Source organism: Miniopterus natalensis, chromosome 7 (assembly GCF_054644295.1).
Source record: "Miniopterus natalensis isolate mMinNat1 chromosome 7, mMinNat1.hap1, whole genome shotgun sequence".
NCBI classification, from domain to species: Eukaryota; Metazoa; Chordata; class Mammalia; order Chiroptera; family Miniopteridae; genus Miniopterus; species Miniopterus natalensis.
In genome coordinates, this window is record NC_142087.1 from 66439481 (window position 1) to 66465493 (window position 26013).

The following is a 26013-nucleotide window of genomic DNA, read 5'->3' on the forward strand; positions in this document are numbered from 1 at the left end:
AAAGGTAATACATACTGTGTTGAACTTGGTATTATTGTGTGGAACAGACACTTCATGTCCAGGGGGCAGAGAGCCATATCTTGGCCATTTATTAGCCACTTTGTAGCTCTAGAAAGATTACGTTATTTCTATCTTTTACTCTATAGACTAGAAAAAAAAAGACCATCTAACTTTTTAATTAATGTTTCTATGTCATATTCTTTCAATATGAAATTAGGCTTTGAAAATGTCAAAAGCCCAGCCGGGCGTGGCCCAGCGGTTGAGCGTCGACCTAGGATCCAGGAGACTGGGGTTCGATTCCTGGTCAGGGCACATGCCCAGGTTGCGGGCTGCAGCCATCAATGACTCTCTCATCATTGATGTTTCTGTCTCTCTCTCTCCCTCTCCCTTCCTCTCTCTAAAATCAATAAAGATATATTAAAAAAAAAAGAAAATGTCAAAAAAACAAACAGAATTTCTACCTTCTCAACAGGAAACTGCAAAGGCTAATTAATATCACTAAAGTTATAACTTAGACCAAAATAAAAGGCTTCACTAAGAGTACCTGACCTAAAGACTTTAGAAACAATGACCTATTCAAAGATAGCTCACTCTTGTCCACCAAGTCAAAGACAAGTTACAGCTTGACTAATAACTTTCAGTTTTATAATAATAATAGCCAACATTTATTGAGCACATTCCATGTGCCAGACTCTTCTGAGTTTTTACATACATTAAATTATTCAAGCCTCACTAAATCCTATGAGGAAGGTGTTAATATCAATGCTATTTCACAAACAGGGACAAGACTGAGCTATAGCTAAAGAGCTTGCCCCAAATGGGACACTGAGTTAACACAGCAAGGAAGACTGATTTAAGGGTGGCACCCTTATCCCCTATATTCCTTGAGTGTGACTCTGATCTCCATGTAGCGGGGTAGATCAATCAAGCTGTGGAATATCTAACACACGTAAACGCTTCCTCTGCCCGATACATGATATCTAGAAAACCACAGTATTTATTATGCACTCTAGAAAACTCTTACAGCTGGGAAGAAGGTTTAAAGCAAGTCTCAGTTATCCACACTAGTGTGCATGTAAGCAAGAACAGGTTAACACCAAGAGGGAATGTTTCAGAGATGACACAATGAAATCGGTCTTCTGAAGAGAGGCTAGTTTGAAAACCACAAAAGCCACTTTGAAGGAAGGCTTAAAATAAGATGTCTCTTACAAAACTAGCCTAGCCCTAAAATGTTCTCAACATTCTACTTACAAAAGACATCAAGTTCTCAGTTGTTTAACAATATCTGGTCTACTTCATTTCTATTCACTAGATGACCCCCCTCTTTCAAGTAACATATTTAGTCTAAATGTGACTAAATTCATTAGTAATAGTTACCCATAACAAAATTTCAATGTAGAAAAGTGCAAGGTATTTTTTCTCTCTTTCTTAAGAAATAACATACTGGGGTGGAGGGTAGGGCGAGGAAGGTAGGAAGACGATGACAAAAAAGAGGCAAATTATCCAAATGTACATGATATAGAAAACAGAATAATTTATTAATTCAACAATTTTGTTGACCAGGATGCACATTAGTGTGACTGCAAAAACAAATAAGGAACAGTCTACTGGGGGCTCTCCGTGTGAATAAGGAGCCAACTCGTGGAAGTAATTACACCTCAATGGGGGCTGAGATGGAGGAGGCAGCAAGGGCTCCAGGAGCACTGGGGAGGGAGTCATCTTTGGGAAGCAGAGAAGGCCTCCAAGCCGAAAGCCTGCTTGAAAAAAGGCAGGAATTCACTAGGACAGGGGAGGAAGGGTAAGTGGACCAGCTCTCAAGAGTGGAACCATTCCCCAAGATCATGGACCAATTCAGTTCTTTGTGGGACAGTTAATTTACTCAGCTTTATGGTAAATTTCAACATTCTTACTCCAGAAAGCCAAAACTTACCATTTAACAAATAGAATTAATAGTAACAACAACAGTAATAGAAACAGGTTAGGTGTTTAGCAGATATCAGGTCTTGATCCTTGCAGTGGTGTGCTAATACAACACGTTAGGTGGGGAGTTGCATTTCCATGGTGTAAATACTCCCATGGTGGTTGATTTCAAACTACCAATGATTTAATAGCCAGCTACAAAAATTTCTGAATATTTAATTACTAGCTCCCCTTCTTCACAAGATGCTTCTCAGTCAGTTTTAGGTCTTAAAGACGAAATTACTTAAGGAACTATGTAGGAAAATTAAAATTATAGAGCTATTTATTTGAATATTAATCCTGGATTTCTGTGTGATCATCAGGATGATATTTAATCATCTTACCCTCATTTATCAACATTAAAATTAACTTAGCTTTAAACCTAAAATTCAGATGAAAGCACAAAAGATTCCAAATAGTCAAAGCAATCTTGAGAAAGAACAAAACTAGAGGCATCACATTTCCTGATTTCAAAATATATTATAAAGCTACAGCAATCAAAACAGTATGAAGCTGGCATTTAAATAGACACATAGGCCAATGGACCAGAATAGAGCACCTAGAAATAAATCTAGGCAGATCAGGTCAACTAATCTTTAACAAGGGCACCAAGAACACATAATGGGAAAGAACAGTCTCTTCAATAAATGGTACTGAGGAAACTAAATACCCACATGCAAAACAGTAAAACTGGACTACTGTCTTATATCACTCACAAAGTAGCTCAAAATAGGTTAAAGACTTAAACAGATTAAAGACGGAAACCAAACAGCTTCTAGAAACACAGGGGGAAAGTTCCTTGACTTTGGTCTGGGCATTGATATTTTGGATATGACATCAAAAGCACAGATAATACAAAAACTAAAATAATCAAGTGGCATTACATCAAACAATAGAACTTCTGCACAGCAAAAGAAATCAACAAAATCAAAGGGAACCTATGGAATAGGAGAAAATATTTGTAAACCATATATTTGATAAGGCATTAATATCTAAAATATATAAGGAACTCATATAACTCAATAGCCAAACAAAATCTGATTTAAAAAAATGGACAGAGTGCCTGAATAGACATTTTTCCAAAGAAGTCATACAAATGGTACATGAAAAGGTGTTCAACATCACTAGTCATCAGGGAAATGCAAATGAAAACCAGAGTGAGATATCCCCTCATACCTGTTAGGATGGCTGTTTTCAAAAAAAATAGGAGATAATGAATGTTGCCAAGGATGTGAAAAAAGGGAACCCTTATGCACTATTGGGGAATGTAAATTGGTATAGTTACTATGAAAAACAGTATGGATATACCTCAAAAAATTAAAAATAGAACTGCCATACGATCCAACAATCCCATTTCTGGGTATAGATTCAAAGATATCAAAATCAGTATCTCAAAGAGATATATGCACTCAATGTTCACTGCAGCATTATTTACAAAATCCAAGAAGCGGACGTGGATACATGCACACAGGAATATCAGCCATAAAAGAAGGATGTTCTGCTACTGTAGACAACATGGACGAATCTGGACAGCATTCTGCTGAGTGAAATAAACCAGAGACAGAAAGGCAAACACTAGTATGTGAAATCTTAAAAAAACAAAACAAAAAAAAGGCAAAAGGCAAACTTATAGAAACAAAAAATAGAACAGTGACTGTTGTTGGGCTAAGGGTGTGGCAGAAATAGGGAGATGATGATTAAAGGCACAAACTTACATCTTACAGTTCTAAGATGAGTAAGTTCTGGAATCCAATTTGCAGTACGGTGACTATAGTTCATAATACTATACTGTACATTAAAAATTTGCTAAGACTATCTCTTAAGCATTCTCACCACAAAAGTTAACTATTCGAGGTGATGGTTATATTAACTTGATTGTGATACATTTACAATGTATACAAATATCAAATCATGTTGTACACTTTAAATGTATACAATTTTATTTGTTAACTATATGTCAATAAAGCTGGAAAAATAAAGCTTTAAAGTTGGGAGAATCTTTAAAATTAAAAATTTTAGCATATTACTACTCATATCTCTTTCAATGAGGTATTTGAAACAAAATATATCTCTACTTATATTTAAAATACTATGATAATTGACAAAAATAATTAAAATTCAACTCTTCTCATCCCATTAGTTTTGAAGCAAATTGGGTGAAGTGTCTTGGGAAATCATTATTAAATAAAATGTTATTTACATTAATAATTAATAAGTGCATATGTATGATATTAACATGCAATGTATTCTAATTGTGCTCACACTGAAAGACCTTAAAGGTACTAAGCACCAGCCTGTGCTGCAATCACTGAGCTAGAGCTGTGACGCTCGACAATCAGAGAGGTCACTAAAAAGTGATCAATGGTGTTACTCTAACATAAAATGCGGTACATATGAAACTGTATATGACAACTTTGGCTTCTGTACCTTGTTAAATCACCTATGAATTTAAAAGTGTAGCAGGCAGAAAAACAAGTGTGGCATTCAGAGACACCAACCAAAGAAACCCAACTATATTCACACATATAAATATAAATGTAACACTAAGAAATCCAAACAAAAGGTGCACAAAGTATCTGTTTTGTAGTCGGTTCCATTTTCCTTACACTGTATGAAGCTTAGTGGCAAGAATGCCAAAGTGAGCACTGGGCTCCCCAGGTTCCATCTAAGGAACTCACAGACACATGACTTAGTGTACCTCTGCCTACTCATTTGTGAAATGTGGGGCTGGATCAGAAGGTCAACATTCTAAAAGAGGGAATGTCTAAGTCACCTACTGAAAACTTTGAGTAGTACTGGACTAGGTGAGAAGACTTCTAGCTTGGAAATTGCAAAGACCCTTGACCTTCTTTTGCAGAAGACATCTGGAATTTCTGACTAAAAGTTAACTGGAATAATTCTAGAAAGAAAAATGTCATCAATGCCAAGGAGTGGAAGTTGCTAAGTTAGTTTCAGAATATTCCTTCTATATATGCATTAACATATATTTCCCTCCTTCCTCAAATGGGTTTTAAGTGCAGAGTTCTGGGAGGGTGAGCCTTGCCCATTGCTTTCCTAAGGAAATTCAAATTCTTCAAAGTGAATGAAAAGGACATTCACAGTATTAGTTAACAATGAAAAAAAAGACATCACTTAGCCTCTTGTAGTAAAATATATATATATATATATATATTGCTTTCCCTCTAAGAATTGTATTTCATCAAATGTAAGATGCCATTGAAGGTAAGGCATACCACTATTTACCAAGGAAGAAAAAAAGTTTCCAATAAAACTGGCATACCATAAATTTCTGAGATGTGAAAATGTGAAAAAAGCACCTTAGCATCAATTGAAAGTTGCAGCATAAGGCTTTGACACAGCATTCCCAGTGTCTTGGACAAAACCACCTTCCAAGAGGAATGGTAACTATGAACGTGGGTCATGAGCCCCATGACTCAACCCCCTCTCTCCACCTTCATCACCTCTATTAAACTTTATTAAATTTTTAAAATTTATCATTTATACTAAACAGAAATTAAGAAGAAAATACTTAATGGAGGCTAAATGTGTATCTCTTGAATACTTTCTGTACTTCTTCTTTTCAAGAGCAAAGGGTTTCTGCTTTATATGTGTTACTTTGGAAATGTGCCACCTATTTTTGAAATATCTAAAGGCTACTAGTGTATATATTCTCCTTCCTCATGCCCTGTTCTGATAGTCACAGACACAGGAGCTAGAAGGGGTTTCATGAACCATTTAGGCCAAGGCTTCATTCTGCAGAAGTAGAAACTGAGCCTTAAAAAAGGTGCTACTTAGAGTTGTAGCCAGGACAAGAACTCCTTTATCCGACCCCCAGTCTAGGACCTGCTAGACTGTAAACATTCCTATCTTAGTGGACAAAGGACAACTTTGAACAGGAATCTTTCTTGTCTACTTGTCTGAATTTTCTCCAACTAGTTTAATGATGCTCTCTCTAATACTATCCCCTAATCAGGGGTGGGGAATGTCAGGCCTGCGGGCCTTATTCGGCCCTCGAAATCATTTGATCCGGCCCTGCCAAGGCCTCACCAAAGAAGCAGTTCCAGCCATCACATTATGGGTGAGTTAATTAAATGTTTGACCAAATATAGCAGGCTAATTTTTAAGCTGATAATTTTGTATGGCCTATGAATGATGTTATAAATATCCGCATGGCCCTCGGAGGAAAAAAGGTTCCCCACCCCTGTGGCCTAAATGAAACGATGTTTGTATAGCACTCCAGTAAAGAGTTTAAAACAAATTACTCAAGGTTTCTCAGATCTTCCCTTCTCACCCAGGTTGAGAGACAAAGACTTGTTAAGTTGCAAATAATAAATATGAACTATGCGAAGCAAAGAAAGTGAAAGGAATGTATTCAATATTCCCATACACTATCCCCTTCTAGATGAATTTTGTAAATGAATGCAATGAAATATTTTCCTCTTGTTAAACTTAAGATTAAACTAAATTTATCATTTAAACTAAATCATTTCCAAATGTAGGAGCATCCCTGTTGGGACTCAATTCAAACCCAGCACTACATGTCTATAGGCTGTACAGGCCCTAGTGATGTTCAAATAATAAACAGTGCTTCACTGGAAGACCCCGAGACAAGACTAAGATTTAGAAGTTCAAATTCCCATGCTGAAATCTGTATGATAATTTAAACGATTCCCCTATCATAAAAGTCCAGCTTCATAGCTCTAATTTACAGGAAATGTCCTGGGAAGATGGCCATGCTCCTGTAGGGTTAGCCATGCATTCCACGAAATACATAGGCTAAGGTCTCAGGGAGATCCTGGAATCTGCCCCAAATAGGGCAGTGTCAGGATTGGCTGGGAAAGAAAAACAGCAACACCTCATCCAAAACCACACACATCCCAAGCACTACCCTTGTTATATAAGCCAAAGGTGATCTTCAAGGAAGACACTAATGCTGTGTTCCTAGGATTAAAATATGCCCCTGTTTCTGTCTAACCTCACCCTGAAAAAACAAATCTATCCTGAAAATGAATTCTTCATCCTAATATCATATGTTCATATCAACTGAAACCCCATAGCCAATTACCACCAAGACATTTTACACTCTACTAGTCCCATTCATCAGGACACTGGATTTCAGGTCTTCTTCTACCCAGGTGGACTTATAGTCACCTCAAAGAGCGACTTTTTGTTTTTTTTAAACAAAATAAACCAAACCAAAACGGTCAATGGGTTAACATCCTTTTCTGAGCTCTTCAATTACATTGCCTTCAGAGTCTGAGGGCTGGCAGGCAGGGCAACCCTGTCAGAGCTGCAGAGAGCTCTGCAGATGTCTCTGTTGTGTTCACTCAAACTGAAAAGGAGGAAAGATGGCCCTCTGACAACAGACAGCTGTCAATTAGATGACATGCTCACACTTGGTAGACCAATGAGCAGCAGTGGAGGTGACAAGTGCTTGGCTAATCAGCTTGCCTATAAAATCACAGCCCTTCCCAGCGCTGCTCACACCAGCACATGAAGTGACAGCATGTGCAGTCTTCAACTACCCTGTTGTCAGTGTGTGTGTGACTCATCCTGGTGATATTAGCACTATTACAAAGGCTCTGGTCAATACAGTATGAGTAGAAACAAAAATCAGACCAAAGAAAACTGGAAAGCAAGGATAGGGAAAGAAATCCCGTTAGCATAATAACACCAAAGTAAACAGCAGTAATCTAATTTATTCAGAGCTGGTTCACAATGAGACTGAATTATATTAATATTGTAGATAACTAAAAATATGCATTAGAAAAGCAGAGGCAAAAGAATCCACCTAGCCTTTCCCCATCCTCCATCTTGTCCTTTACCCCTCTAGCCACCAGAGGGCAATTTGGGGCTAGATCCTTGGGACACTGAAGCTCTGAGCTTTAACTACATAAATACTGGGGGTAGGGAGGTGAATTCGGAAGCAGAGCTGAAGGAAGAAACTCAGGGCATCTGGAAATGAAAAGTGAGTTCCCTCAAATCTTGCACTAATTTGCTTAATTAGCTAATTCTTAAGCTCAAAGCTATCCCCTCTAAACTAATAATTAAATGATAAAATTCACTAAGGAGCTACCTTATGAGCCTAACAGGTATTTTTATCCTTTGAGAGTAAAATATCCGCCCCCCCCCCCCCCCCCCCCCGTTACTTCTCTTTGGTTCTAAAGTGCAGCCGGCTAGAGTCGAGGAATCAAGAAGAAAAATGAGGAGGTCACCAAAGGGGACCCGAGAGTCAAATTCGTGGCAGGCCGTCCACCCACACACAGTGTCCAAGTCAAAACATCAGAAATCTGTCCTAAGCAAGATGAATTATAACAAAATACAGCCTCTTTGAAATTGACCCTGATGTAGTGATATCATCCACAGCCACCACATGCCCTGGCCACTTTTATTCAGTTCCTCTTCCCCTATTCCAAACAAGAGTCTGATATGCCTGCCAAGGCTAAAAGAAAACCACCAAAGCCTTTTACAAAATAATTCTTAAAATACTGCTGAAGAGTGGACAAAGATACTGGGGATGAGAGTCCTTTGGCTTTTGAGAGTCAAAGAAAACGTCAAATTCAAGGCTTTTCAGCTCAGCTCTCAGAGCCCTGGAGGTGTCTATAGTTCTCTAAGCCCGGAGAGAGTAGGCAATCAGGCCCTCACTGCAGGTGCCCAAGCTGCAGAAGGTCCACATGGCCATGGCAGCCCATACCCAGAAGACAAAGCTGTCTTTCTTTGAGGGAAATGTAAGAAGCAATTCAATCTCTGCATTCATGAGCAGCGAGCAGGAGCAGTGCCAGGACAGAGCTCAGATCAGCCACTCTCTCCAACGCCAACACCTACACCTCATCAGTCAAACCAGTGCAGTGGGCCCTGCCTCCAACCAGCTGCCTGGGATCTCAAGAAGCACACTGGGTCCCATCCAGGGAATCCCCATGGCAGGGTTGAATGGCCATGTCACCAGATGCCAGGCCAACAGTTGAGTTCCTAAGGGCTTGGGACACTCCTCTTCCCTCCTCTGCCCAAACTCTTTTAAAGCTGTATTATCATCCCATAGACACTATTCATGGCCACCAACATCACACAGCCTTGGACACTCAGAGCATTTCAAACTCCTCACCTCTGTTCCAGCTAATACTAAATAGGCACCTTTTAACTGAAAGCTGTTTCCTTCTTACAAATTCTTCCTAAGCATAAAAATCCAAGAACCCCAACTGACATAATTTCTTAGTCCAATGTCAATTTGCAATGTGTAATTTTATAGTTTTCCTAAATCTCATCAGCATGGAGTATTTCCTGATATTGAATGCAGCCGTTTATTTTTAGCTAAGAAAGCAATGCTGGAGGAAGGGAGGGAGGGAAAAATTAAAACACAGGAGTATGTCAAGGAAAAAGTATTTTGCACACATATGACAACCAAGAACCAAGAAGGCCGCTCCGGGTGGTCCCAGCTCTTCCATGTGGGGGCAGCTCCTGGACTGCTCTGCCACTCCCTTACTTTTTTCACCACTGTCCCCTGAGTGTTCCTGGGGGGAAAGGGAGATGAAGGGTGCTTGGGGCAGTGAGAGAGCGAAGCGATTCTGGCTTGCCACCTTATCCAGCTCCTCTCAGATACCCAGGCACCATTGTTATGCTGGGAGAGAAAAGGGAAGGAGGCAGTCTTTCCTCAGAGCAGAAAGCTCTTATTAAGAAAAAACCTGGCCCTAGCAGGTTTGGCTCAGTGGTTAAAGCATCGGCCTGTGGACTGAAGGGTCCTGGGTCCGATTCCACCCAAGGGCACGTAACCTTGGTTGCAGGCTTGATTGCCCGCCCCAGTTGGGGGACGTGCAGGAGGCAATCAATTGATGTGTCTCTTTCACATGGATGTTTCTCTCTCTCCCCCTTCCACTCTCTCTGAAAAGCAGTGGAAAAATATCCTCCTCAGATGAGGATTGAAAGAAAAAGAAAGAGCCTGGGCTATGGACATATTAGGACTGGAGGGGGCCATGACTGCCTAGCCATCCCTCTTAAGTGAAAGTCTAGTTCAGGTTCTCATAGGATCCTTTTTTGTAGCTCTGAGGTTTTAATCTCTAAGTTCATTCCATATTTTCTTTCTCTCCAGAACATAGCATGTGAGTGAGCTCCTACTTGTGCAAATGGACCTTCTAGGAATCACATCTACTGAAAATAGAGAATTGACTGTCCTTCCGGGCCTGGTTCATTGATTGGTTCGGACCACAGTGGAGGCCTTATCAGTCCTCTGGGTGCTGGAGAGCCAAGGCTCTTTCCAGTTCCATTAGGGCTGCCTGACACCCTATCTTGCACACTTGCTTCTTAGTTATTGTAAAGCTTTTACATATTTAGGAAGCTTTTCCATCAAAATATTCTGGAATGGCTTGAGGCTCAGACACATTACTGATATCTGCACACATGTGCTTTTTATCCGAGTTCACAGCTCCTGGTCACTGAGGGTAAACAGTGTTATCAGTGATTATTATGGATTTAGTCAAGTATATTTTATTCCTGTCATTTATGAGCACTTGTGTTGGCTGGTATTTACAATGTCGGGATTCTGTCACTTTGGCAACCTTTTGAGACAACATTTTTCCAGTGTTACAGTGACATTTCAAAAACTCAGTATTTACAAGCAAACGATACCCTCTGGCTCTGTGACAGTGCGATTCAGTGGTAGCTGAACAAAGGGACGCTCGTTAGAAATTTCTTCAGGCCACATTTCCAACTGCTTCTCGCTATTACTTCATGGTCTGGGGTGGCCCTGTGCTCCTTGGAATTAAGAGGCTACAAAAACATCTAGGAAAAATTTCAGCATTACATGCTGCTGGAATCTTAAAGTGTTTTGTGTAAGTCCACTTGAGTGATGCCCCTGTATGACACTGACAAGTCTCTTAACATCTCTGAGCCTTCTTCTCCCATCTCCCTTTGGCTACAAAGTGCCACTGGGCACCAGGTGTCCTTCAAGTCTTTTCTTACTCTAACATTCTATCCTTAAGGATTTTAATGTTATAAACCAAAGCTAAACTCAATATCAATATTAATTTTTTTCATGTCCTAACTCAAGCTGATAAAAAAAAATCATGTGGAAGAAGCATGAGGAAGTAAATCGTGATCTACTCAACACACCCGCTTCCTGTTTCTTCCCACCCTCTGCCAAGCGAGATGCGCCAGGGAGGGCAGAGGAGGCAAACGTGGTGTCACACGGCACCCTGAGCTTCAAGGTCCTTTCATTCTCAGAGCACCCGTGGTCCCTTTCACCATAACATGGTCCTTTCAAACCAGCAGAGTAGAGTTACTGCCACTGACAGGTAACGGATAACACAGGAAACTGCACCATATTGTATGCAATTAGTAGTTCCTTATGGGAAACACTCAAAATATGCCCTTTTTGCCTCTCTATGGACGTGCTCTAGATGTATAGATTGCCGGGCTCATGATCCTCTTCAGGAGCGCAATCTTTCCTACTGACAGAGAGAGTCCAGTAAGTGGGGTGATTCCTAAGTTAACAGAGAGAAGAGCTGGAACCATCTCTGAGAAGACTGTAGGCTACTTGCTGTGACAAAATGTTTCACCAGCATTACCCAGAGTTACAGAAGCAATAGATACAATAATGAACCTGGTGTTCTAGTCCCATTTCTGCCACTGATTATTAATAGTGACAAAATTGCTCTGAGTCTCTGTTTCATTATCATAAAATAGGGATTAAAAATAGTTCCCACCTTTCTGGGTCACTGGCATAATTAATTTAAAATAAGAAATTTGCATAAAAGTGCCTAAGTGTAAGTTATTTGTTCACAAGCTATATAATGTGTTACTGTTGTTGACTATTTACTCATTTACTCCTCCATCTACTGACTTTTGAGGAAACACTCAATGAGTGACCCCTGTTAGGCACTGGGGATAGAGATGACAGGCCTAGTTCGTGGCCTTTCCTGGCTGAAGAGAGTGTGACAATTGCTGGATAGAGAAGTACACCACAGGCCACCTGTGCACAGAAGAGAGCCACCTAGTTCTGGTCTGGTCATGACATGAAGGATCCCTGAAGGAAACAATGCATGAGCTGAATCTTGGACAAGGTGTAAGTTATCTGGTATAAGGAACATACTGGGAGGAGAAAGGGAGACAGGGTGAAGATACTGCAGGCCAATGGAAGACAGAGAGAACCAGGGAAGAGCCCTAAGGGAACTACAAGCAGCTCAGTATGGCTGGAACATGAGATGTGAGTGGTGAGTTTGAAGGACAAGGCTGGAGACCATGACAAGGATCAGCTATCAAGAGCTTGTACATGGAGGGATGCTAAGCAAGGTCATAACCGGGATTTTGTGGATATAATCACTCCAGTGACCCACTGTGAGGGAGAAGGTGGGTGGAGAGACAGCAATGGCAGTCACTGGGAGATGGAGCAGATATATTGATATAGCAAGCAGAATTGATTAAATCTGAAAACTGAGGGATTATTGAGTGAGAGACAGAACAGTTTCAGATGGTGCCTGGGGGTCAGTCACCAAGCCAATGAACACAGATGAAGGAACTAATCCAGAGAGGAAATTCAATCAACAAAATTCAAGGTCAAAAGCACAATACCTTAGATGAATTATCCAACGGATAACTGTCAGATTTTACTCTAGCCCCTTAAAAAACACATCTAAATAGATGTAAAAATATGAATCCGAAAAGTTATGCATTAGAGACTCACATTAGGTAACTATACTATTATTAGCTCAAGCCCTCTACCAAATACTGATGTCATGATCCTGAAAGTGGGGAACAGACTGCTATTTTGTGATAAATATTTACTGAACACCCAAATGAAGGTATAGTAGAATATATTATTTTGAATGTTCTGGAGGGTTCCAATTGCTGGCTAAGGTTCTACAGAGCTGACTTACTGTGTGCCTTCTACTTCTACAGCAATACATATAGATACTGCACCAGGGAACTAAGAGAGAAACACTGGATGGAACTCCATGGGAGCTTCTGATCTTGACATCAAGAGCTTCTGAAGGCACACTATAAAATTTTAGAGGAGCAGTTACCTAGGATATGAAGTGAGATGAAGCTTTGTAATGAAGTATGGAATGAAGAGAGTCTAGAGTCTAAGAATGATAGGGTATATATGTTATCTGCAAAAGGGAATAGAGAACATGTTCTCTAAGAATCAAAGAATAATCCCTTCGCCCACATACAACACCCCAAACGTACATATTCTTTCCCTTGATAAAATGGCACCCAGGACTTGCACTCTGAAAACAAATGCAAGCAAATCATGCTTCTCTTTGGTTGAGACAGTTAAATGGCAGAAATGCAGACAGACTCCGTAAGGGACACTGATTGGTAGTAGCAGCTGTTGACATTCTCCTTTGCCACATGTCACTGTCCATAGCAGATCTTTAACCATGGCTGATGTTGTGTCGTGCCAGTCACTCTACACATGACAGTTCTGAATTGCAGAGCTCAGTGTGACAACCAGACTTCACAGTTCAAACGTACTGGTAATAGATATTTCCACAGGAGTGGCTCACATCCAAGGGAAGTGAGTTCAGCGGAGAGGGCTTCAAAGGAGTGGGACAGCCTAAATTAAGTTGAATTCCCCAACTTGGGCAAGAGTTTTGCTCAAAAGGCTTGTTTAGAATTTAGAATGATTTTTCTATTGACAAAAAGCTTATAAAGTTGAAATCTAAGATCTTCAACTCTGGTTCTCTTGGGGTTTTGGATCCTAAGTGAAAGCAATGACCTTATCTAGGAGCTGGCCTTTTATCCCCATTAAACACTGAATCCCTGTGAACCACAAAAGGGGCAGAAAACATCACAGCTGATTACATAGAAAGGATAAACTCACAGGCACAAATAACCCCCAGGGGAACCAAATGACAATTGATTTTAATCAATATTCTTATAAAAAAAGAAAAGCCATCATTTAAACATTCAACTACTTTAAATCCTGACTGGTGATCAATAATACTACTTGATTCTACCTTTTCTACAGTAGCTATCACTTAATATTTACCTGTGACTTCATTCTGTGCAACCATCTAGTTTTTGACTGTTATCAAAGTATGTATTTCTGAGTTTAAGCTGACTTTGGGGATAGGGAACCATCCCTTACTCCCTCAGTCCATTCACACACAGTCCTTCTGAAGAGCACGAACATTCTTCTGTCCTAAGAACCTATGTAAGGAGTAACCTTCATATTTTCCCATAAGGGTATTATATAGATTTCTTCCTGTTCATACAGTGGGCATCTTGTCTTTGGACTTTTCTATGGTAACATGAAGCAAATTTACAAACTTTTCTACTTAGCTGAATCACTATAATAGCGTCATGATTAACTCACTATGAATAGCCATATAGACACCCACATACCTTAAATGAGAATAGGTTCTGCTCAGAAATATTTTTATCTCACAAAATAGTTTATTATTATTCCTGTTTAGATAAAATTATTTTATAGGTATTCATAATTGACCCAATATTCAACAAAATGTAAATGTTAAGGTAAGGGATTTAAACCACTAGGAATCCAGGGACACATGCTTGTGTGATCTACTAACTCATTCCCTCTTCCTATTGTTTCCCAGTCTGCCACTGTGAAGACCAAATGGATCTCAAAGAAGCTTGTAAAAATCTCTGCCGAAGCACAAGATGAGCTAAGATTTTGATCCTGACTTTGGGTCCTTTCCTTCTGACTTTATCCAGGGTTCACTGTAGTCAGACTCTCAATGTTTCCTTCATAAAGCCTGCATGGTATTTTTAAAATAGGTACAGATAAGGGTAAAAGGAAAACAAAAGTAAGAATCGATAAAAGTGACTTATCATCAAAGTATGAGAGAAGCTTGCTACTTGGCCAAATGAAAATAATATATTTAGTGATTTGTAATATAAGAATAAAATGAACTCACTGAGTCTCAGGAGATCTGCAATATAATCTTTGCAAAAGGTAGCTTGCCAATTTAATTGAGGTAGGAGTTATTTAATTTTTTTACAGGTATAGTTTTCAATAAAACTACATATGCCTATAATACTGCAATGGCAGATGTGTCTCGATTATTAGAGGTGGGCTCAAGGGAATATATACAATGGATCTTGAAATCTGTAAGCAGCTGTTGGGGGGGGGGCGCTGAAATGACGGGGGAGGGCATTGTACCACACATACGTTCCTTAAGTGCAGCAATGTTTTGTTGCTTTACTGCAGGTGTATTACAGAGATGAAATTTAATAACTTACTGTATACAATTCCAATAAAACGGAAAAGATTCAGTGCCCTGCTGTTCATTATCATGGTGCAAATGAGCTCGGATTATTTTGCATGCATTGCTGGTCAAACCCAACACAGAGAACCCCACATCTAGAGCTCTAGAGGATGGTCGCTGCTTGAAACCCTCGATGATGTTCCTCCTTAATTACTTTCTTATCACTGAATTGTCACTGTCCCAAATTCACATAAACGTGGCTTTGAGGTGGGTTGAAAATAAGATATACCTGGTTATTTTTTAAAACGCCATAGAAAACTTCACTGGAAAGTGCCTTTTGAAAGGAGAGGCTAATGGAATCAAGGGACAGATACATATATTTCACTAAGTTCCATAAGAATATAACAGCGATGATATAATTCTATTCAACAAAATCTGGGGTCGTGCCAGGCTAAAGTTGCTGCCCCACCAAAATTTGACTTCCCAACTTTATTAAGTACAAAAATGTCTGACAAAAATAAGTGCCATTCTATGAAAAAACATTTGTGGTTTAGGAATGCTAAAGCAAATTCAGCTATGTATTCTTGCTGGATTCTTTCTCCCAAGAAACTACCCCAGTTAGATTATAAATAACACGCTGAACGTAAAAGGCCCAGGCTTTAGGACACACAGTTTAGTCTGTGTGTGAGTGAAGGCATATGGAAGGAAATCTACATAAATATCCAGAACACACACACATTTCCTCAGGGGATGGGCTTCTTCAATTCTAAGCAGGTTACTGCTATCAGGCACAGCAGCAGATTCGATACCTGTTCCTTTCTAATGTACTTATTTCTAAAACAATAACGAGGTTTTGTTGGTATCGTGCAGTCCTCACATAATTTTAACTTTGGGTTTCAGTCTTAAGAGTTTCAGGGGACATTTTCTTAATGTGGAATTATTTCAAGCATGACCATAGGCAAAGGAATAAATATTTCTGCCATTTCATATTGAAAAGTTTCCCTGATGCTGAACTGTATGTTTTCTTTCTCATGGGAAAAAAAAGTTAGAGGGCTATACAGATTTCTACATGATAAACAGGTATATTTCAACATTAAATTTTATCAAGTGCACCTCGTTTGTTTAGTCATTAATTGATTTTCCCTCACATAGCAAAATTTTAAAGATGAATTATAGTCCTAATTGCTCAGAATTATTAAAAGCCCTGAATAGTTTTCATAAGAGAAGAGAATTCCAAGATTCCGGTGAAATTTCAATTTGGATACCAGGATTCCATTTCTTTGGTGTCTCATAAAAATAGTCTCAAAGTGATTTCAACAGTTTTTATGCACTAGCTGTCCTGAACTGCTGCATAAAACTTGCCTATGCTTCTAACACATAGTTGTCATGTCATATATTTCACAACTAAGATGCCATCACTAAAAACTTTTGGGGTCACATCTAAGAGCCTGCTAAAGGTATTGTTTCAGAATTTCGTTCTAAGTAGTTCTTGTATTTTTGGAAGAATAATTTGATCTATGACGAATCCAAATTCACGTGACAGCAAACCATATTCTGCCTGCTTTGCACAAAAGCAAGGCCCAAATATAATCTATACAATTTTAAGAAAGTGTTCATGCTGTTGCTAAAATGTGAATTGGCATATTTTACCCCAGCCTTTTCACAGGAAATCTTTATTGGTTTTAATGAAATTGCATATGCTAATTCTGAGGATGCTACAGAATAGATTATTCACATGGACACGTGCTTTATTTTTTTTTTAGAAAGGGGGCTGGGTGTTCAGGAGCAGCGTAGCGCACTCTCTTCTATGCCTACCAGAGCCAATTGTGTTCAAAGCTCTAGTCCACCCTGAGCAGACCTGGGGGAAGCTACTCTGTTCTTGGCACCATGTTAAGGCCCGAATTCTGCAGTGAGCTTGGAATCTACCAAAAGTGGTTTTCCAGATGGGCTCTAATATAGAACTCTGAGCCTAGAAACTCCATCATGGGCTTGGGCAGTGGGAAACCCACGCTGAAAAGCACTGGCTTTAAAAGGAGTCATTTCAGAGTTTAAAGCCTGGCTCTTAAACTGACTTGGGGTGAAATCTCGGGTCAGTTTGCTTTGTTTCTCTGAACATCCTTTTCTTAATTATAAATGAGAATTATAATAATGACCCCTGGAGGTTTATACTGGCATTTAATATTATTTCCCCAGGTAGTCTGTAGATTGAACGCAAGGTAACTTTGAGAAATTCACTCATTTTGATGTTCACTCATCAGCCATGTCTGGGTGGTAAAAGGATGGGGGAAGAGACTGGAACTACTATCTCATGATCCTTAATAAAGCAACTTCATTGAGCATCACAGTACCCACTAGATTCAGCTGGTCAGCCTCTGATGGTCAACCTGGTGAGATCTGGAAGAGTAATTACTAGAATATAGGGGGGCAATATGAACCTACAGAAACTTAAGTGCTTATAGCAAAATTAATCTCACTGCTAGAGGTACAAAGGTTGTCACAAAGTTCCAAATTTCAGGGAGGAAAAATAAAAGAAAAAGAAACCTAGAATTTCGTTTTCAAGGAAACATACCTATAATTACCTCCTCCTTCTTGCATTAAACTTTTGTGACCATTAGCCTGAGCCATAACTATTTTTCTTATCAATATACCCTAAGAGAGTTGAAGAAGGCTTTAATGCTTCCAGCATCCTCCAGGTAAGGGACCACATTTAATGCAAGGATTAACACTATACTTGTATATATATGAAGCACTTAAATCGACAGTGCTAAAATGAACAATGAAAGAGAGTTCTTTACAGAAGGATGTCAGCTATAAATGCAAGAGGAATGATGACGTTTTTAGAAAATCATTAGTTCAAACACCTCTATTTCATGCAAGCATCACTGATGCATGCTAAAACAATCAGGTCAAAGATTGTTGGGGAACAGGGATAACTGCCCAGTGCTTAAGTATCAACACAAAGACTATCTGCTCATCACAAAAAGGGAAAGGTTTATTTACAATGAAGAGAAGGGGGTGGGGGTGTTACATCTCCAACAGCATCACCAACAGCAACATAACTAACATCATATGCCCCCGGATAGAATGCAGTATGAAGTACATACATCATCTATGAAATGCTCAGTTCAAAAATGTTTAACTTTGATCTGAATAAAATAAGCCTTTAGACCTAATTTTCAAATTGATAGAGTAACAAATTAAACAGCACCACAAAGAAATAAACCAACAATTCCAGAAGGGGGGTATTTTTCAAGACAACTAACCCAATCTCTTTAAGGGAAATATCATTTTTTAAAAAATTACAGGAACTATTCTAGCATAAAAGAAATTATAAACAGACACATAAACCAAATACCATGCATAAATGCAATGACCCCCCCCCCAAAAAAAAAGCTATTAAAGACATTTTCATGGAACAATTGAAGAAATCTGAATATATATTGGGTATTAAATTAGGAAACTACTGTTAATTTTGTTAGGGGTGAAAACAGTATTTTAGTTCAATAGGTAAGTGTTCTTAATTTTAAGAGATTCATGACAAAAATCTAGGGGTGAAATCTTATTAGATCTTCCACTTAAAAATGATTCACTAAAAATACAAACATGAAACAACTGTAACAAATATTAACAACTGTTTAAGCAGTGAGTAAATTCATTTCATTTTATTGTTTTTACAACTTTTATAAATATTTGAAAATGTATACTACGAGATTTTTTAGAAATGTAATTAGATAAATGAGGCTTGACTCTCCCCCTTAATATTCAGAAAGCTGCTGGTGGGGAGTGAAGGGAGGGTATGCAAGAAAGAGCCTCCCTTTGTCTTTCTCTGTAGTACCTAGCACATCGCTAGGGGGCCAACAAATATTTGTTAAGCAATGTGATGAAAGAATGGCTCCATTCTCTCCTTTGGTGGGTGTTGGGAGAGGGGTCTACCTATAGCAATGTCCCAAAACAAACGCGCTGCTCCGGGAAAACCAGCGTTCAGGGCCAGAGTCACAATGGCATACACACTGCAAATGCAGGCCCTGTGGTGTCTAAAACTGTTCTGATTTTAAATATTCTGCCCCACCGTCCACGCTGATACATTCAAAAAGGCAAGTCTGGATTCTGACCTTTGGTTTCAACAACACACCCACCAGAAACACAGAACATTGGGACCGTTCAGACCTAGAACAGTGAGGCCCCCGAAAGTGAGTGGCAAGTGCCCCTCCGGTATCCTGCACAGTAAGTTAGAAGGAAGGGCTTCCGAAGAACTTTTTTTGAGCAAGTGTAATTCTCTGGTTTTCGTAGGCATGAAAACGATGCTTACTATGTGGTTTTTAAACATTACTATTAGGACTTTACTCTCCAAATGATGCCTAAGAATGATGCTGGAAAAATAAACACGAGCCCGCACAGTACAAGATAAAGCTGACGTGGCCCCTGCCTTCCAGGAGCTTACAGAACCCTGGTGGAAGCCAGAATTCAACAAACATAAAGAAAGGCAAGCTGGAAAAGCACTACAAAGTGAAGCGGATGGAGCGCTAGGGCAGCACTCGGGCAGCGCACGGGGCGGCGCGGGTGGAGCAGGGTCCCAGGGAGAATGCGAGGCCCCGGACTGACTCAACTGCACACCACAAACAAACATTCAAGCCTGATGTCGAATCAGAAAACAAAATGTGCTTCTGTTGACACAAGACCGAAATAGCCATTTTCATGGCTTTTTGCTTATATCCTTTCTATTTGGACTTTAAATAAGAAAAAAATTTAAAGGGGCCAAAAGTTTTAAAATTAAGTAATTTGTAATTCTTTTCCTATGGAAAATAAAAATAATTGAAATAAAAGATTCATTCTTAAATATGTAATTTGTTTCAGAACCAACTCCACATTTAATTTCAACAAATCAAAAACGACTAGGTTTATGAGGAAACAAAATTAAATATAGAAAAGACCCCTTTCTTTTAGAGCTTCTAAGTTACTGAAATTATACAAAGGTACTCAAGATTATACCTAATTCTTAAACCCTGTCAGTTTTGGTATCTAAACGTCAGATAACTTTATGAACAGTCCTATTTGATTCCTTGAGAAAGAAAAGGAACGTAGATGCGGTTAAAACCTTAGGCTTCACTAGGAAAAACAAAATGTGGGCCGGGACGCTCGGTGGTGGGAGCCTGTATGATTTCAAGGCATCTTACTGATTTTCAGTATATCAGTAACTTTCACTGCCTGTTAAATGAAGTGCATATGCAATATATTTCCATGTCCATAATCAAATTAAGGCAAGAAATCTAACAGCTTTTTCAAGGTCAGTGGCAACACCAGAATTTGAACACAAATCTTTAAAATACAGCACATTCCTATAGAACATTCTAGGAAGTCCCTTAACTCAGCTGCACATTAGAATTACCTGGGGTGCAAGAAAAGCAAAGGTCCAACTCATAAGATTCTAACTTAATTCGTCTCAGATAGGGCCCAGCTTACCACATCTCCCCCTCCTCTCCTCTCCTCCGTCTACACACACACACACACACACACACACACACACACACCCCCCTTGTCTAGGAGATACTAATAATGAAACCATTGCTTTAGACTTGGCTATATCCCAGAAAGAAAAAACAAACAATTCCTGATAATCAATGCTGAATTTCCATTTAAGGGGAAAACTTCTGCCTCAATAACAATCACTTGTGTTGACATCATCACCTCATTCAAAGAGATCTCAGCAAGATTTAAAAAAAAAAAAAAAAAAAAAAAGTTCGCCATCGCCAAACATCCTATTCAAAGCAGAAAGAGGCCAAAAGCAAAAGACCTTTTTTCTCTTTTGCCCTCTGCAGTGATATCCTTTCGGTGTATTAGCTATTGGTTATTTATCATTTTAAAGTTGGACTATCTTGAGAAAAACTTTATTTCCCCTCATTTTCATGTCTGTCAGACTTTCCATTATAAATTTTATTTTCTCCGCCAGTAAAAGTAGTATGAGGTTGCAATTTGGCAAGAACATTTTAAGCCTGGGTGTGATTTCCGTACCCCAATTTGATTTAAATTAGTTTTGCCATATTTAGTGAGAACTAAAAAAAAGTCCTTTACCTGCTTTGACTTGTCTATTGGGTCATTTTCTATACAATTTCAAAAGTCTGAAAAGTCACCATGTTTATTTCGGATAATTTTAGGTAGAAATGCATTAATAAAATTCACATTATCCCATTACTGTTTTTAATGAAGACAACTTAATTGATAATAAAGAACCTGCCAGCTTTTGTTTTTCGGTTAAAATATCCACTGCTTTTGAAAGCCACATGTCTAACGCTATTAGTGTTAAATCCTCCAGAGAAACATAATGGACACACACGCACACACTTTTTAACCTGATGCATTTCTGAATCAATATACATTTCTCCAGGACAGCATTTTGCTACCTGTTGCTTACCACCAGCATTTCTCAACACCAAGCAAAAGGCCACCGGGGCCAGAATACGCAAGTTCACACGTAACAGTGCTCACCCTACAAGTCCACAGGATATTGTTATAACACAATAAAGCAGCTTTTGGAGCTCTTAGGGCATATCATCTAAAGGTTTTCCATCCAGCGTCTCTATAGTGTAGACAGGAGAAAACAAAAGCTTCCCCTCCACACGAGTCACTCACCTTGCCACACAGTGGGGAATCATTTCAGCTGTGATCTACTATTTAGACCTGACGCCCAAGACACCCAGAAGCTGCCTTTCTTTTTGGTTTGCATAGCTGGTGCTGGAGACAGGGATTCAGAGAACAATTCGGCACCAGAGAAACTCATTCACTGGAAGACAACACTATGGTCTGCTTCTATTCTCAAATTTCACAGAAAGCAGAAATTCAAAATATGTGCACTTTTCATCTCCAGCCCCTATTTCCTCAATCAGGGAAATTCCAAAATTTCGCTTTCATTTATCCGTAAGCGATCACACTGTTTATGGATACTGCTGAGACCAGGCTAAGCACAGAGATAGTCAGTTCTTGCAAGACTCACAACCATGAAGCAGAAATAAGAAAGAAAGCATCTATACTCCACATTGATATTATGAAGACACTTTAAGAAAAGCATATGCAATCACATTCCAACATACAACAGAATTTTCCTGGACATGACTGCCTCAAAATGAACCTCCCAAGGCCCAGGAATTCAGCCATCGCACGCCAGTCCGTCCACCTCTTTACCCCACCCCTGCCCCTTCCCACTTCTCACCTTGTGTTTGCGAACAAAATTTACTTCAGTTTCACCCGAGGGAAGTATTTCCCACACACGAGGGAGGGTCTGTGTCCCTGCACATACACAGACAGACTCACGCCGTCTGGGTGATGCTTTCACAAGTTAAGGGGCCTCACGCTTACTCAGCAGAGGAAATCTTTGTGTCTGCGAGGAATCACGCCAATTCCTATTAGTAAGAAAGGATACAGGGGCGAGGAAGCCTATTCTCTCATTGACCAGAAAAAGAGGCCCAGCAAAAACAGAGACCTCTGCCGTGACCATCTGCGAAAAGGAAGGATGTTGTCAACTTTCTTCTCCCCAAAACTCTGGCGACCTCTGCCTTGACCCTCAGCAACCAGATACACAGGAACAGGCTCTTCTGCAGGAATTGAGAGCTTTGCACCAGGGGCTCGGCACCGAGAGGCTTGTCGCCCGGGCTATCTGCCCCGAACACTTGCACTCACATTCCAAAGATGTTTCCGTTGCGCTGGAAGGACTGTAAATTTCTTTCCTGCAGAATTCTTTCCAAACAAACTGCCATGGCCTGTCCTCTGCAGCCCGTGCAGCGGGGCTCCCTAGCCAAGCACCATCCACCTCATCAGAGTCTTTTAGATGCTGAATGTGACTGCACTGGTGGCTGGGCCAGAGGAGCAAACTTTAAACATGCAAATACATCCAGAAAAAAAGCCGCCAGAATTCCACCCTTAGTGATATACAACTGATCTGAAAGGAAGCCTCCTTCAGGGGCTCTATTTAATTACTAAAACTGTTTGCTTACATTTTTCAGGATATATTAAATAGTTGTCTGAAATTTTTTAAATAGATTTTTTTTTCCATTTCATTAAAGGAAATAGGAGGGTGAGAGGGTTCAAGAGAACAAGCGTCCCCTTTCCAACACAAAAAGAACATACGTTCTGTTTGGGTGAATAATAAAACAGCAGAAGCTTTGAATATTAAAGAGGATTATTAAAATCTATCAAGTTTTCCAAAGTAAAAAACCAATGCACTTATCAAAAAAAAAGCCTACACCTTAAAAAAAGGGGGTTTTAAACATATGATTAATACTAATACCGAAATTAAAAGGAAAGCATCTATAACATCTCAATTGTCTTGAAACAAAGCTCACACTTTTGGCTATTGATAGTATTTTTAGAACGGGGCTTTCTCTGGGGGTTAAAGGTATGCAAATGCAGAGAGCACAGAGACACAAACACACACATGCTATACCTTTGTATTACACTGGCATTTTATTATTTAATTAAAGTACTCTTATTTTTCTAGCTCACGCATGCTTCCCTTGAGACGGCTTTGCTGTTAGCCTGCTGGCCTTGACTTCCAGCCAAAAACAATTCAGAAACAAAAAGGGACAACAAATCATATTTTCACAGACATTTTTATCCCTCAATACAACCCTGTTTTCACACAACATCATACAGCCCCTATGAAAACTATAATTTAGGGCAATGGCCACCGAACCCCGGGTTTGACACATGGCTGCACGAAGTATTTCCAGTGTAAGAAATTCTTAAGTTCCTAATTGCAAATAAACTCTTTTGATAGAACCACTTTTACCGACATCCCTGGTTTGCAAACAGTGCCACTGGTACGGCTGATGGATTAAAAAATAAAAGCAAGCCAGTGATTGTAGTTCTGATATGCCAGAGACCTACAGATGAGGTATCTATTACTTCCAAGCTCTGTGCTATTTCATTACTTTTTAAAAGAAAGAGACATCGGCAGACTCTCCATGCATCTTAGTGTCACAGTCTAAAATGCATAATCTAATTTATAAAATAAACCAATTTACCAGGCTAGTTCTTTCAACCCTTCCCCATGCAAGATTCTCACTTACCTGGTGGCAACCCTGTAAGTTTGATTCTCTCCCATAAGATGAATATGAGCCCCTTTCTGTTTTACCTGCCAAGAGAAACAGGAAAAAAAAGTGTAAATTGTGTGTTTCTTTTTAAAAAAAATCCTCCAGGTAACAGACATCTACTTCTCTTCCCCGATGTTTACATACGTAAAGTAGGCACTACTGGCAATGTATGCAAGCAAGAGAGGGGATAACACTTCCTCACTCTGGCTATGACAAACTGGAAAAAATATCCTTCATTCCTATTCTTAGCCAAACTGCTCCACACTTCCAAAAACTGTCATTCCAATGGCCTCCACTTTCTCTAACAAACAAACTGTCATTCCTTATTTTCACTTTCTTTCTCTCTCACAAAATTTAAACAATTTCAATTTTATTGACACAGCAGGCAAATTATCTGTGTAATGACCCTAGTCTAGGAATTCCCATTGATTATATTGACACTTAATGGTGAGGCCAAAGCTAATCAATCAGGGCTTTCCAGATGGTGAATACAGCGAAAGAAACTATTCAAAATTCTGAGACACTCTTTTTTTTTAAACTCCTCTTCCCAGGAGTAAATTCCATCATGATCAAGATGATGATGGAATTTACATTTGGAAAAGAGGGCTTTTGAAAAATTGCCGACTCTGAACCCAAGTTCAGATTCTACCAGTAGACTCAGCAGGACATGGGATCATGGAATGTGACTATCTCATTCCAATTCTAACAGCCCAGCTTCTTTATACAGAGATGTACACAGCACAGAAGCTGTTTGGCCACATCTAAGGATGAATCCAAGGCTGCTCATTTGTTTCTTTTTAAAGTACGGTTAGCCTTAATAATCAGCAAGGAAGGCAATGAAATCACATTACGAGAGATCTAAGCAGTAGAGTTTAGTTAGTGACATATGAAGGGTTATCAGAGAAAATCGATCCATACCAGGGCATTAAAAAGGTCTAGTGACACAGCCGAGTACCCAGAATGCAAATCCCACGCCACCTATGACTGAAGGGTACGTCTTTTTTGGAGACTAGAGTTTTAAAGAACACTGTACTTTTACACCTAGGACTACACTATTCTTTTTTCCAATGGGAAAATTCAAAATTAGTATTTTGAGGAACCGAATGGTATCCATCTAAAGTTTACAACTCCCCAAATTTCCCCTCAATCCAAGTTAAAGCAAATGCTAAAAGGAACAGTGGTCATGTTTTATGTTTTAGTTCGGTGGCAATGCTATTAGTGCATGCCTTCGTGACACCATACGAAGAATGTGCCTTTAGTAAACTTTATATCTGACCCAAAGTGCACCTTGTATCTAAGTCACTATATATATAAAATAGAAAAAGATTTTTCAACAAAAGCCAAACTTGAGTCTTAAATTAACCCTCTCTCCCCTAGCACTAATTTTTCTACTGATTTCAATGGATCTCAAACTTGGGAAAATGTCCCTCTACCCATTTCTGGTATACTGTTCACTGCAAAATAGAAAATCAGTGTCCATATCCGTTTCAATTCCAATGGAACAGGATATCATCTCACAGACTGTGAGTCAAAGGACATCTAAGAGAGTAACTTTAATCGTATGAGGATTTTACATAGAAGAAAACACTCATTTACCTATTCAGCACTGCAAATGGTTATACATACATGTTTACCTTTCTAAGTCAAATATAACCTATAGATGCCCTTTAACTTCTCTTTACAAAGACTACTAACAGAAAATACTCGACCATCATGGGCTATAAAGTGACATATGCCCTCCTTTAAGCTCTTGCACCTAAAGTTTCAGTACAACCACACCATAATTCACTTTGACATAACACTAG

The 26013-nt window shown here is 39.4% G+C and overlaps 1 protein-coding gene across 13 annotated transcripts in view; it reads right to left on the reverse strand.

The window, feature by feature from the left end:
• Positions 1-26013, reverse strand: part of TCF4 (transcription factor 4) — a 330485-nt gene that overhangs the window by 140082 nt on the left and 164390 nt on the right. For all 13 annotated transcript variants that reach the window (XM_087819116.1, XM_087819111.1, XM_087819114.1 and 10 more), the window contains one exon: positions 24185-24249. In XM_087819116.1, coding sequence (XP_087675242.1) covers positions 24185-24249 — 65 coding nt within the window. The remainder of the gene's footprint in view (positions 1-24184; positions 24250-26013) is intronic.